Below are 14,544 nucleotides of genomic sequence, written 5' to 3'. Positions count from 1 at the left end.
CAGTACAATGAGTGCTCAATAAATGGTAGTCACTCCTTTTTAATTATAAGCTGACATGGGGCTGGGTACTTTCACCTGTCTTCTTCATTTAAATCTCCTAATAACACTGTGAGGTAAGCATTAATTATTTCATATAACAGCATTTAAGTGGCTAAATAACTATATCAAAACTATATCCTCTAACTACAAGCCCTATTACATATATATGTGTGTGTATGTATATATATATTTTCCATATCAGAGCTGCTTCTCTGAGAAATTTCAAGCACAACTTAACTTCCTAAGCTAAGAGAAAGAAAAAAACTAAGTAAACTTGGGACCCAAAATGGACTTCCAGGCCCATAATAAGACTGAGCAGTTGACCAGACAGACACAAGATATAAGGAACCCCATTCTAGCCAGAGAGCTGTGTGGTTATAGGAGAGGTGGTGTGGATAGCCCTTTTGTTGTCTCCTCTGAACATAAGAGCAGGTACACGATTTGGAGCTTCCACTATTGTGGCTAATTAAATCACTGGAAAAGAAATGCTCAAGTACTACTATTACATATATATGGCAGTACCAGTGCGATTCCAAAGGCATCAAGAGATTTACCTGTGCCTCTACATCGTTAAAATAATAAAGGGGGGCTAATTCTTTAAGCACTTATTCTTTTCAAATCTTGGGAAGATTCATGCAAAGGGGTATAACTTCAGAAAAATTAAGCCAGTATAACTGAAAATACTATCACATTGAAAGTCAAACAATATGTAGCAGTCCAAATTATTTCTTCTATTACTAAAGAACTAGAACCAAAATCCCTTTAAATGTGGGTGAGGTCTCATCAGGGTATAATGTAATATATGTGGGTAAATTTTTTAAATACAAGCTACAAGATCATCTATCTGAGAGTATGACCAACAGATATATCAACGGTTCATTTGGTGAACTTAGAAAAAAAGCAGGAGAAAATTAGCTGTGTACTAGCTCAGAAACATATTTTAACACTATCTCATTTATTCCTAGGCTCAATAGTCTAAAAACCTTAATATTCATCAGAAGTTCTAAAACAGGAGAAAATTGGAAGTCAGTCATTAAAGTTCACCAAAAGCCAAATCTACAAGAAAGCTTTACTATTTCTTCAGCTTGCTCTTAAACTGCCTATTATCTTATTTCCGAGATGTTTTTTTCCACTATATGAATTCCAACAATTCATTTTATGTTTTGAGTTAGTTAGGAACAACCAAACCTTTGAGCCAGTTTTGTTTCCAATTTACTGGCTTTTTACATTTAACAAGAGAACACTAACAAACACATCTGTCCTCAATGAGAAAATGAAGAAAATGCATAACTGGAGTAAATAAAATTAAATTTCAATTCTGTTTTACAAGAAAGGAACTTTCATTAATGGCAACTTTAATATATTCTGAACAATTCAAGTGTGCTACTTATATACAACTGAGAGCATATATATCATTCCCCTACCTAGTATCCCGTAGGAAGTCACTTTGGTAAAATGCAGGAAATTCTGTTTTGGAAGCTTAGATTTCAGTCTCAGAAAAGGGACAAATATTAACTGAATTAAAAAAATGGAGCTAGACCTTCAAAAACAAATTAAGAAGGACATTCCTCCTCTTGTTCTCCCAAACTATTCACAAAATGTTCTCACAGTAAACCAGCACTCCTGATAATGCTTGCCTCAAGGTAAACATATCTAGATTTCAGCTGTTTAAGACTTAGCCACATTATAATGCCTAAGAGCACAAAGGTTCTTTGCCAATACAGAGCCCTCCTCCAACTGAAGATTATTTAAGAATATTTAACTTCAGGGTAAAAGTCAACCAAAGTGTTTTATCAATTGTGTTGAGAGGAGATAATATTAACATCTAACCTCAATATTGTTAAACGGTTGTAAACCTGTCGGTTTTGCAGTAACACCACTTTGTCATAGTGGTAGAAGGAAAACAAAGGGCTTATGTGGTTTAAAAGATACATAATAAAAGACCATAACGTACACTGAACTTCTGACCTAGGAGTATTCTTTTTTAAAATGCTGTTTCTGAGATAAATGATACCTTGGGAAATCATCTCAAACTGTACTTTTCCCATGAAATTTTTATATATACTTGTAAACAAAATGAGTAAAACTATCCAAAGATCTACTTTTCCATCCTTCTCTATCCTGTGGATAAACATCAAAATGTAGAAAACAGAGAATTTGAAGACTAAATTAATTTGCCATAAAATAAAACAAGGAATTGCTTTTTTCACTTTATAATCTACTGAAATATACCTTAAATCCACAGGGCACCTCATTCATTTACTTAAGCAAGTACTTAACTGTGTGCCAATGTGTCAGGGGATGTATAAATAATGGTGTGCAAACAGGGACTATCCCCACCCAGAGCTCACCTTCTGGAAAAGAGAGCAGAAAACAGCGGTAAATGACAAAAGACAGAGAATTATCTCCCCTGAAATGCAGTGACAGTAAGGAACAGGCCGCCTGGGCAAGGATGCTCAGGAAGGCTTCCCTGAGGAAGTGACATTACAGTGGTGACCTGAGGGTGAGGAGGGCCAACCACATGAAGAAATGGGACAAAGGTCCTAAAAGAGCAAAAGACTTGGCCTGCTTGGGCCACTCTGAGGCCTGCAGCATAGCTGACTGTAGTGAACAAGAACAGAGAGACACAAGCTGAGGACAGTGAGCAGAGAGATCACAGGGGCCCATCTTACAAGTTAGAGTTTGGATTTTATTCTTTGTATGATGGGAATTAAGATAGGAAGCAACTGACAGCATTAAGAAGGGGAATGACACAACCTGATTTAAGCTTAAAGATCATTCTAGTGTTGTGTGGAAAATGAATGGGAGTGGGCTAGAATAGATGGTGGCAAAAATTAACTCAAAACGGGGTAAATATCTAAATGTAAGAGCTAAAACCATAAAATTCTTAGAACAGAGATTAAATCTTTGTGACCTTGGATTAACCAATAAAATTATGACACAAAAAGCATAAATAACAACAAAAAAAGGTAAATTGGACTTCATCAAAATTAGAAACTTTTTAAGCTCTAAAGGATACTACCAAGAAAGTGCAACAACAACTCAAAGAATGGGCAATAAATTTTGTAAATCATTTATCTGTTAGGGAACTAGATTCAGAACATACACAGAACTCTTAAAACAACAAAAAACAATCCAATTGGGTAAAAGATTTGAATAGATATTTCCCTAAAGATCTATAAATGACCAATGCACATAAAGAGATGCTCAATGCCATTAATCAGCAGGGGAATGCAAATCAAAACCAAAAGATATCATATCACCTCACACCAACTATGATGGCTACTATAAAACAAACAAAAACCAAAGACCTGCAAATAACAAGCACTGGCAAGGATACAGAGCCTTCGTACTCTGTTGGTGGGAATGTAAAATGGTACAGTCGCTTTGGAAAACAGCCTGGCAGTTCTTCAAAAAGTGAGGAGTTAGCATATGACCCAGCAATTCCGGTTGTAGGTATTTACATTTATTTAAAATGAAGAGAAATAAAAACATACACTCAGAAACTGTACAAGAATGTTCATAGCGGCATTATTTACAACAGTCACAAGAATGGATGGCAAGAGAACAATCTGCAGATAATTGGAGAAGTTCAAGAAAGAGATAATTGTCACTCGCTTTACTGTAGTGGCTATGAAGATAGAAGAATGAAGGAAGAAATGGAGCGACAGGGGGAAAAATTATAACTTAAAACTCCCTGATTCGTGGGAAAGAAATAAAATAACCAGATACAAACTGTTCAACACATGAAAGATAGGATACAAAAGTTTTGGGAAATTGTAAAAAAAAAAAAGAGAAAAAAGTAGTTTTCACATGACAAAATGGGGAATAGCAATGAGAAATGAAGTCAGTTGACCCATCAACAACCTCGATGCTGGGGTGCCAACACCCCACACAGTAAAAATTAATGTATAAATTGACTCCCCAAAAGCTTAACTAGTTATCCCTCGGTATATGCAGGAGATTGGTTCTAGGACCTGGTGGACCTCAAAATCTGCAATGCTCAAATCCCTAATATAAAATGGCGTATGATACCACATACAATTGGCCCTCTGCATCCGTGGATTTCCAACCACGACTCTAAAGTACGATTTTCCTTCTGTGGTTGGTTGAATCCACGAAAGCAAACTCTGGCGATACAGAGGGCTGACTGCATATTTATTGAAAACACCCGCATATAAGTGGAACCATGCAGTGCAAACCTGTGTTTTTCAAGGGTCACTGTATACCATACGGAAGAAACAATGTATTTCAGTAATATTTCTGATATTCTTCTAGAATAGGATCGCTCTTGATTTAGAAAACTTTGAACTGTACAAAATTTAAGACTCAGAACTATATAAACACACACAAAAAATTATGTGTTGATGGCTAATTCTCAGCTCAAGAACAAATTACTGTATTAGGCTGTTTATTAATTTCTTATTCAGAGATGCTCTCTGAATGTACATAATTTATAATTAATCTTTATATTCTCAGGTGATTTAAACTTCTCATTTTTAAATGTGAACATAACTTTATTTCCTGGCAGATCATTCTTTTTGCTTACAAAATTGAGCTCTTAACTTGAGCCACATGAAATTTTAAAACCATTTTCAATAAAACCTCTGCTGTTTTAACCTTTGGGCAACAAGGCTATTCTACAGTTGACAAAGCTTTATGAATTCTCCGCCATCCAGGACTGACTGAAGATGGTGAAGGCATAATGCTTATAATGAATAAAAAAAAAAAAAAAAGAGTAAATCTAAATTTCCCTAAGAAAGGAGAGAAAACAAAACAACAAAAGGTCTGGTGAGTGTGTTCCTATGAGGTCTCAGGAGAGCTTCAAGTTTTTCTCTGAAATAACCACCTTCAAGGTTGCAACACATTTTCTTGCCTTGGTTCCAAATTCTTTACCCAATAAATTATGTCTTCCTCTCCACCATCCACCATTAAGGGCATATTAAGCAACTTAAAGAAATGTACTCAAACTTTTGTGGTAAATGGGGTACAAGACAAATATGTACACATATGGACATATATGACTAGGTGGCAAAATGAGTAGAGTGACAAAAGTGACGGAATTTAGGAAAGAATGTAAGTAGTCAAGGAATGCCTTTGCACAGAACAGATCTGAGCTGTGCTGAGGAAGCTGAGCAAGTTATGAGGGACCCAAAATCAGAAGAGTGTAAGGGGCTGAACAGGTCACTTTGGAAAACAATGAAGAGACTAGCTTACTTAGAGCCAAAGGTTACTACAATGGGGGATATGTGGATAATTTTGAGTACCTTGTTGAGTTTAACTTTATTTTGAGAGAAGACTTGAGACTTTAAAGATTTATGAGAAAATAGGATATGGTAAAACCCATGGTTTTGGAAGAACTTCTCTGTAAACTCCTTTGCAGCTCACTTCAACAAATGGAAAATATTCTAACTCTCGCACAGGACTTCAGTAGAGCCAAGTGAGTAAGAGGGCGAGTTCTGGAGTCACCTGGTTGGATTCACGCCATCTCTGCTACCAATTAGCAGGGACACAGGGGCTACATACTTAAAACTTTCTGGACCTTAGTTTCCTCACTAGAAAAGGCTGCTGTGGGAAATAAAATGAGCTACCACTTAGGGCACTTACAGTGATCAGCACACTGTAAGAATATATTAAGTACTAGACCCTATGCTTAGAATTACCATGGGTGACTCCTCACTAGTGAAAGTTATCAAAAGATATGGAAAGAATCTCGTTACCCCATAAAAAAGATTGAAAGAAAACAGACATCTGAAATGTCCCTTGAGATGGCCACTAAATTTTGGATTTTTTAACACCTTGCCAAGATTGTTCCTCAATCTTCTGGTTGAGATTAAATGTGTGTATCTTACCAACAAGTGTTTTGCTGAAATGGGAAGGCACACTGGCCGGGGAATCCAGAGACCCTGATTACAGCGGGTAAAGTGGAACTCAGAATTTCTAGTATCTCAAACGTAAAATAAGGTGTTGGTGGCCTTAGCCAACCTTACCTTTAGCCATCCAAGTTTGCCAAGTCTGCAATTCTATCAATGCTATACAATGACAGTGCACAGAGCACTTCAGGTTTACCCAATGGAGTAAACACTAGAAAAAAGAACATATATTATTATACACATATTTAAATTCCTTAAGGAGAGAGCTCTAAAACTCTCTAGGAACTAAGGGTATGTCTTCAGCATACTGATGCTCTTATAAGATACTGAAGTCTGACAGGGCTACACTGACAGCCCTGTGTCATCACTGCGGTCTTCCCTATGGCACAGTGAAGGCCTCCGGATTTACTAAATGAATCTTTGCCCTTCAATAATATTCTTATCCTATTGCTATTTGCCTTCGGTATGACACTGATGATTTTGAGTGCAGACATCTAATTGCCCTTGCCCCATGACCATTCCCTCTCCCAGACTACAGCAACAACTTGTCTCTGTTTTGTCTTCATTAATGAACAGGTTTTTGGTTGTTTTTCATTACTGTCAGGGTGGCTATTATCTGTCACACTTCTTGAGAGCCATTATTGTCTCCTTTTTTCCCTTCCTGTCTCATGCTTCTCCATGCCTCCATTCAGTTGCCATCTTTGTGAGATAAGGCCAGCCTTCTATGGGCATCAAACAGCCCTCATGATCCAGTCAGACCCCCTCCCTCCCTTCTTATGAAACACCTGTGTTCACTGGGTTGAGTGCTCATTGTCAGGCACTTGGGACTGCCTACTTGTGACCAAAAGAGCACGGCATTAGAATCAGAGATTGCAGGTATCAGTCACCACCCTACCACTTTTCAGTTGTGTGACTTTGGGTAAGTATCTACCTTAGTGTCTTCTTACATACAATGTATACATTGCCTATTTCTCAAGACTGCAATGAGGTGTAAATGAGCGCATAAAAGGGTAAAACAAAAGGGTACTATGGAATAATTTCGACTCTTAGGAATGAAAAAACTGTTCCAGAAGGCTGAGTGCACAAGGAGGCTAGCATCTAGAGAGCCAAAGTTTTCCTTTATTTAATCCACCAAAAACATGCGAGGAATTCTTGTTCTCATCTCCAAATACACTCTCCAGAGCAATAATATCTCTTGCACTAACTATATTTACATACTCCTCTTCAACTTAAGAGATTCGTTATTTATGGTTAGAGTGTCATCTAAATCAAATGTTTCAAAAATAGTATTTATCGCTTTTTCTCATTAAACAAAAATACAGAAGAGTAAAGAAATTTTTACACCACATTCTTAACATTTTAATGATGCTCTTTCTAGCCTTTTTTTCTGATTACTTTAAAAAAACATATATATTACATATGTATACATATGAATATTTACATATTTAGCAATTGGTCTTTTCCATGTAATAATATATCAAACATTTCCCCAACCTTCCAAATCTTAGTTTTCGAATGACGAATTTTAAATCTATGTTAAGTTTATTCACATAAAGACATCACAGACCAAAAGAAAATTTAATATAGATAACTTTCTGGTTTATTTTAGAACCCCCCGAGCTGAATGTTTATAATAAAGGAAGTTTTATGTATTGGTAAAATTCAATTAATGAGTGAATGTAAAATGCTAATAAAAAGAATTCTGAGGGTACATAAGTTAATCAGTACTATAAATATTACACAGATTCTACCATGTAGAATGCTAAAATTTTCTCTTAATTGACACATTTTTAAGATATATTCATGTGGATATAAAGTACAACATGGGAAATATAGTCAATAATATTGTAATAACTACGTATGGTGCCAGGTGGGTACTGAATTTATTGGGAGGATCACTTCATAAATTATATAAATGTCTAAGACTATGCTGTACACCTGAAACTAATATAAAATATTAAATGTCAAAAAGATAAAAAAAAAAGTAGATGGACTTAGGGTACAAAGTAATAGAAACCATGAATAAGACAGTCTCTATGGATAATTGATTGATCAGTTTTTGCCTTCACTAAAACCTGCATCAGAAACAAAGAAATGCTGTGTTCTAAAAGAAAATAACAATAAAATTTAAGGTTCTATAAAATGACAACCTGCTTAATATTCATGTGTCTCTATAAATCAAGCAGTAGCCTTAAACTGAGACAATGTGAAGAATACTGATCATCACAACTCATCTATAACTTTTAAGGAGCTCTACAGAACAGAGTTATTCATTTCACTACAAAGAGACTAAAGACAAGATAAAAGCAAAGACTCCCTCCTACCTTTAATAGACTGGGAGACTATTGCCAAAACAGCCTCTTGAAACCATTACTGGTCTTTTGTCCTTGGATAAATTTGGTATGTATTTTCTATTTTAAAATATTTATGCCGAAGATAAGAGATTACACTGCCAAACTCAGGAAAATGTGCAAAAGAACTTCTACAAACTAAGCAGATAAAAACAATAAACAAAGGATTTGAACAGTCAAGTCACACAATTCAAATGGTCAATTAACATGAAAAGACAAACTCACTAGTAAAGAAATGCAAATTTAAACCAGAGACTATTTTCTACGCATCAAATTGGCAAAAATTAAAAACAGAAAAATATGGAAAAATGAACACTATCAAACTCCTGGAGGGAAATCTGGCAGCAATATCGAAATTTGAAATGAGCATGTCCTTTCAGCAATCCTACTTTTATAAATTTCTCCTAGAGAAACAGTAACCTAAGGCATAAAGACATTTATGTACAACCATGTTCATAGAAATACCATTTTTAACAAAAACTATAAAACACCAAAAAAAAAAACCGCTGCCAACTTATCATTTAGAGAATGGATAAGTAAACTATATTATGTCCATAGTAAGAAATTTTTCTCAGCTTTAAAAAGAATGACATGGACATTAAATAACATGGAAGGAGGTTCACAATATATTATTGCATGAAAAATAAAGCAAACTGTAGAACCATATATATGGTATAATTCCATTTATTGTACGGAACAAAAAAATCATACAAGTGATGTCTCTTTTTTAAAAAATTTATTTGAATATGAATAGAAAATGATATAGAAGTATAAACTAAATGGCTTCTAGTGTTTTTCTTTGGAGTTATGGATATAGGATGGCAAGAGATGGGGATGAAGTTTTTATTTTATTGTCTATGTTGTCTGAATTTTTTTATAAGCAGATATATGACTTTTACAATTTAAAAATGACCAATAAAGGAGGGAGGAGTTCAAAAAATTAAAATGCAACACATTGTCATATAGAAATTTTAAAAAGTACCTCAGCACATCTACTAGTAAGTTAGATAGCTACACGCTTAATAAGTAAGCTAAATATTTAATGTAATGACTAAGCATCAATTGTGACTACCCTTCTTACCTCTTTAGGTGATAGATTTTGTGTGTATACTGTCCCTTTTCTCCATCCTTCTCATAAGGTTCATTCTTTAAGACTTCAATTCCTTCTCCACCACCAGTCTCATTCTTACTAGCTTCTGCAACAGAGTAAAGCTGCCCAACCTGATACTGAAATTTCAGAGAACAGAATTTCAATAAGTCAGTAGTAACTGTGGAAACCTCTTACGCTAAAATCTTACTATAAATGATATAGAAAAGCATTTCCAAACCATTTAGCACATATGTTCAACGTGAAAATGTGACTCAAATTAGAAGTTAATGTTTAGGAAGACACATAATCACAGAGCTCAAGAAACTCTAGTATTTTACAAGATTTCCATTACTCAAGAAAACTGCTAGTTACAAACACTCTGGTGCTTTAATATATACTATCCACTTATCAAAAAAATGTCTTAACATTAACTTCAACTTCTTGAATAATAAGTATACATTTGTATTTTCCAAAGCATTTTCACATCTATTGTATCTCATTAATTTTACAAAATTCTGAGAAAGGTATAACATGTATATAATTATCACTTTGCCAATTAAGAAAACTGAGCAACCAGAATACCAGAATACCATTCTCAATAATAAAAAAGAGAGATATAAAGTATAATGATAAAAGCCTGCAAATACAAAGAACCATTACAGTCTAAATTTTAGTAGACCTCTGGGGTCTTTTTTCCCATGACTTATATATGAGGTACCCAATTTGGCCTTTGTCTGCCTAAACAGAAACAGTATTGGGTATCCTGGACCAGAACTGTGAACTGTGAAGTGCTCCAGTAAACAAACTGTTTTCAAAGTATTATAAATACACAAGTATTACCATAAAAGGCAAGGAACTGTTAATAGTGGTTTCTATTTCATTTTAAAGTGAACCAGAATTTGCAGTGGTCTGTGCCAATACCTGCGGGTGGGCAACATTGTTCTATGCCAATCTGGAGTCACTAACTATTCCGACATGTGATAAAAAGCAAAGTTCTTAGGTTTTAATTTGCTCCTAGTGACTCAACCATGGCACCATCTCTAATCTCTTCAAATCTGGCTAAATTTCTTCCCCTCTCCATGAAGACAGCCTGAAGAAATGTTTTTCTAAGTGTATTTTCAAAGAAAAGCTACCTCTAAAAACTAATAATTCAAAACCAATTATTTTATTTGTGGTACAAAAAGTAGGGGTAGTTGTAAGCTCCATAAATATTCACATCTAAAAAGCCCCTGGAAATATGATGCTATTCTGCAGATTAATTTTAACACACAAACACATCTCCTTCCCTCCCCTCTCACTCCAATTTAGAAGGGTTTAGGAAGGTGCAACCAAACATATTTCATAAATGAATCAAAAATAAGTTTCTGTAGGATTTTAGACGGCAGAGATGACTATGTGTCTTCTTTTGGTTTTTGTGATACAATGTGTTGGTCCAGTAATGCTACAATCAACCTTTAAGTTCTTCAAAATGTACTTTCAACACTGTCATATTTTAAAACTAGAATTAAAATGTTTCTAAGTCAAAGATAAATGTAATCTTGGTCAGGAACAGAGTAACACAAATTTATATATAAACAACTAAACAACAGTATCCAAAAAATATTCTTAATGGGCTAATATTTTGTGGTATGCCACTAGGCTTTCATTGAAGACAAGAGATGTGTTTACTAAGTCTGAGTATAACAAAGATCTGAGATTATTTTGGGTGACAACACCAAGACTCATAAAGATTTCAAGTTGCTTCAAGTAGCTGAAACCAAAAGAAAAAAATTAACAAAAACGAATGTCAGTTTCCACATTCCAGTTCAAACAATCAATTATACAAGAATAGGGATGCCTGGCTTTTATTGAGTGTTTTAACACAATGAAACCTCAGGCAATACTGAGATATATACAGCTTTGTTCAAGTCTACACTAAACAGTACCAGAGAGCTACTCGTTTTTAGTTCCTGCATTTTATTTTTCTGTCTTCTGTCAGCTGTCACTTCTTAGATTATCAGTTTGTTTTGTCCCACTTCCAATTCACTGCTTCTAATCCTTTTTCAGCTCTAAGAAAACCGGATAACAGAGCAAGTGCAAACTGTGTAAGTTACACGAGGACCCAGAGGGCTTCACATGTTTTGCAACATATCTTGATTTCTCAGAAGTCATCTCTGCTTTTATCCTCATTCTTGGCCATACTACAGATAGCTACAACTGCAGAACATGCAACTTCTGAATGGGTGATATATTTCTGTATCATGTACAGATCAAGGGAGACAATAATCTCTCACAGTTATGTGCTAGTCAGACATCTGGAATATTGTTTTCAGTTGAGACTAACAACTACAACACATACAGTAGTGAGACCAGCTGGTGAGGAAGTCTAGAGGTCATGTTATATTAGACCAAATGAACTTGCTGGGAATTTTTAACCTTGTAACCTCATGTAGAGAAGATGGAACAAGAGGGATTGAGGGAGGAGAGAGAACTGCCAAAAGGAAATCTGAAAGGTTATCGTATGCAAGACACAACAGGCCTATTTCCCTCTGCTCAAGTGGAAGGAACTTAAACAACAGTCAAACATTACAGGAAAGCAGATTTTGGCTTAAAATAAATACAATGTTTAAAATAGCCAAGAACAAGTAAAGAAGGCTGCTTCTTTAAGCAGAAAGTTACTTAACTTTAAAATGCTTAGGTTGAGGCAAGAATCTCCTTTTTCTGGGATATAGTAGACAGAATAACTGCACTGGACAGGAGGTTAAACTACATTCTTTAGATCTTTCCAAAACAAAGCAGTGTTACAGAAATTCATTTACAATTATCTGCGTAAGAACCTGTTATACACTTTAATTCATTTTGTCGCATAAACTAAAACGTAAAGAAAATGAATACAATGAAAACATGACTTTAGGTTAACATATCAAAATAGACTGTATGAATAAAATACAGAATCAAACAAGACTTACCTCCTGAACAGAACAGGGCAAAACCACACGACTAAAAAGATGGAAGGAAAAAGAACGTGTTACATATGAAATAGGCAGTTTTAAAACAGATCTCTTATGTTTAAAAAAGCTTCTACTTTAAATCCATAGCTTGGAACAAGGATGTTATCTATGAAAGAGGATTTTTTCAATGCCTATAGCTCTAAATAAGGGTTTTTTAATGGAAAATTAAACTACCATTCTGGGCTCTCAATGATCACTGGCATTTAGCGTCCTCATTGTACTGGGACCCCAAAAATTACGGAGATGCTTGTGAGGAGTAAAGAACGAGAAAAAACTCATAATTGAAAACTGCAGGGTACAGAATGTATTATTTGTACACTGTCTGGTCAGGCTGCCCTGATGAAATTTTTAGTATGGTTTCATTATCTAACTATACACTATGCATTTTGTTTTTATGGTCCTTCTCATTCAATGTCATGAATGATTTCTACCCAAAATTGATCCCCATTACCCAATTATTCCTCAACTTTATTAAGAAAAAAACAAGTAAACAGTCCTTCAGACTTTATAAGAAAAAACTTTACTATGGAAAATACCCTGAACCTTATAACTATAAGCCTAGATAGATTTAATGTAAGGTTGATTATATGTTTGACTCTGTCCAACAGAGTTTGTTATTGGACACACAAGGACCCATAAGGAGGCTACTGCTCCTGAAGATGAATTCCAAAAATATATGTATATGTGTGTATGTATATATTATGGCAAATTATTTTATATCAGAATATTGAATTTTACCTCCAGATTTTTATAGGGAAGTACCTTTTTCCACCATAAACTCTTAAACCTATCCTTAAATATCAATTGTCTCATGATAATAGCTGGTGTCCAAAATAGCAACTTTTTTCTTCTTTTTTTTTGGCCTGGTCCTTCTCAGACTTTTCCCTCCTATTAAGCAAACTACACCAGAGCCATTTAAAATCTTATTTTAACTCTTCCTATTATAAGGGGGAAAAAAAACCTCAAGGCAGTCACCTTGATTTTCATTTTATAGAAAATTCCCAATAGTTTTTTTCTCATTCCAACTGCTATTCAGCTGCGTTTTCTACCTACTTCTCTCTCCCTATTCTCCTCAAACATCTGTGCTTGAATACTCACATCACCTTAATCTCCAACATGTATAAAATATGTCTCCTGTAATTCCCTCCTCCTTGACTACTGGGGATCACTCATCACTCTTTGTCTTTCCAATAATGGTCATCTAAAGACAATGAACATTCTCAAAATCACAATGGTTACTAATTTCTATTCTCATCAAGAATAAAGTTGATATACAAAGTCCTTTCATACCTAGTCTAAATTTTAATTGTCTCCTCAGGGTACACAATAACTCGCTCACTGCCTCAGTAAGAGAAAATATACTGGGGTGGAGGGAGTGCAGTGGTCAGGGGGAAGAGTAAGATATAGTTTGGGAGCATATTTTGAAAGATTTAGATAAAGATAGAGAAAAAGATATAGGTTGTGAGAATATTTTCAGAGCCAACAATATAACGGTAAAAAAAAAATCTATTAAATTTATTAGGTAACAAGGAATCCTGGGAAGTTGTTCCAAAAAGTAAGAGACATAATCACAGCTAACCTGAAGAAGTCATCTCTAGGTGCTTAAAAATGTTGAGAAGCAGGAGTGTGGGGGAAAGTCATCTTTGAGGAGTCTGGGCAAGGGCTTACAAAGGCCTGAACCAAGATGATGGGCTTCAGAGGAAATGGAAGGAAGGAATACAGAGGAAAGAGACTTCCCTAAAGGTTCATAAAACCAAAGAATCTCTGTTGAGTAATTTTAGCAACTGCTCATTAGCATGAAGATACCTATTTTTATATAACACTTCTAGGGAAACCTTTACACAAAATGAAAACGACTGATTAAAATACTCTGAATGAATGAGTCAAATAATTTCAAGATTTGTTTAATAAAAAGTAAGAGAGAAGAAACAGGTTTTTATTTTCTATTAAAAGCAGTACAAGTATCCCCTGCATTTTCAAAGTTCGCCACAGGATTTTTGCTTTCACACACACACACACACACACACACACACAAAAGAGAGAGAGAAAATAATGTTCAGCAAGTTTCACAGGAGTTGTCATAAAGGCAGCTCTCACCTGCGAGCAGCAAGAGTGGCCCTGCCAAGCTTCTTCCCTGAGAGCTACACTCAGGTTCTCAGCATCAAGCTGCCAGAGCTTTTAAACTGTGGGCATCTCTGCTT

The 14,544-nt window shown here is 35.1% G+C and overlaps 1 protein-coding gene across 2 annotated transcripts in view; it reads right to left on the bottom strand.

Annotated features, from left to right (window-relative positions):
- The window catches only part of PITPNB (phosphatidylinositol transfer protein beta), a 62,998-nt gene that overhangs the window by 43,486 nt on the left and 4,968 nt on the right, over positions 1-14,544 (bottom strand). For both annotated transcript variants that reach the window (XM_011373387.2, XM_023538417.1), the window contains exons 2-3: positions 12,302-12,332; positions 9,345-9,490 (exon numbers count right to left, since the gene is read on the bottom strand). In XM_011373387.2, coding sequence (XP_011371689.1) covers positions 9,345-9,490; positions 12,302-12,332 — 177 coding nt within the window. The remainder of the gene's footprint in view (positions 1-9,344; positions 9,491-12,301; positions 12,333-14,544) is intronic.

The sequence above is a fragment of the Pteropus vampyrus genome, unplaced genomic scaffold (assembly GCF_000151845.1).
Source record: "Pteropus vampyrus isolate Shadow unplaced genomic scaffold, Pvam_2.0 Scaffold223, whole genome shotgun sequence".
NCBI lineage: Eukaryota > Metazoa > Chordata > Mammalia > Chiroptera > Pteropodidae > Pteropus > Pteropus vampyrus.
The sequence above is the reverse complement of the archived record's forward strand: the minus strand, read 5'-3'. Positions and strand labels throughout refer to the sequence as shown.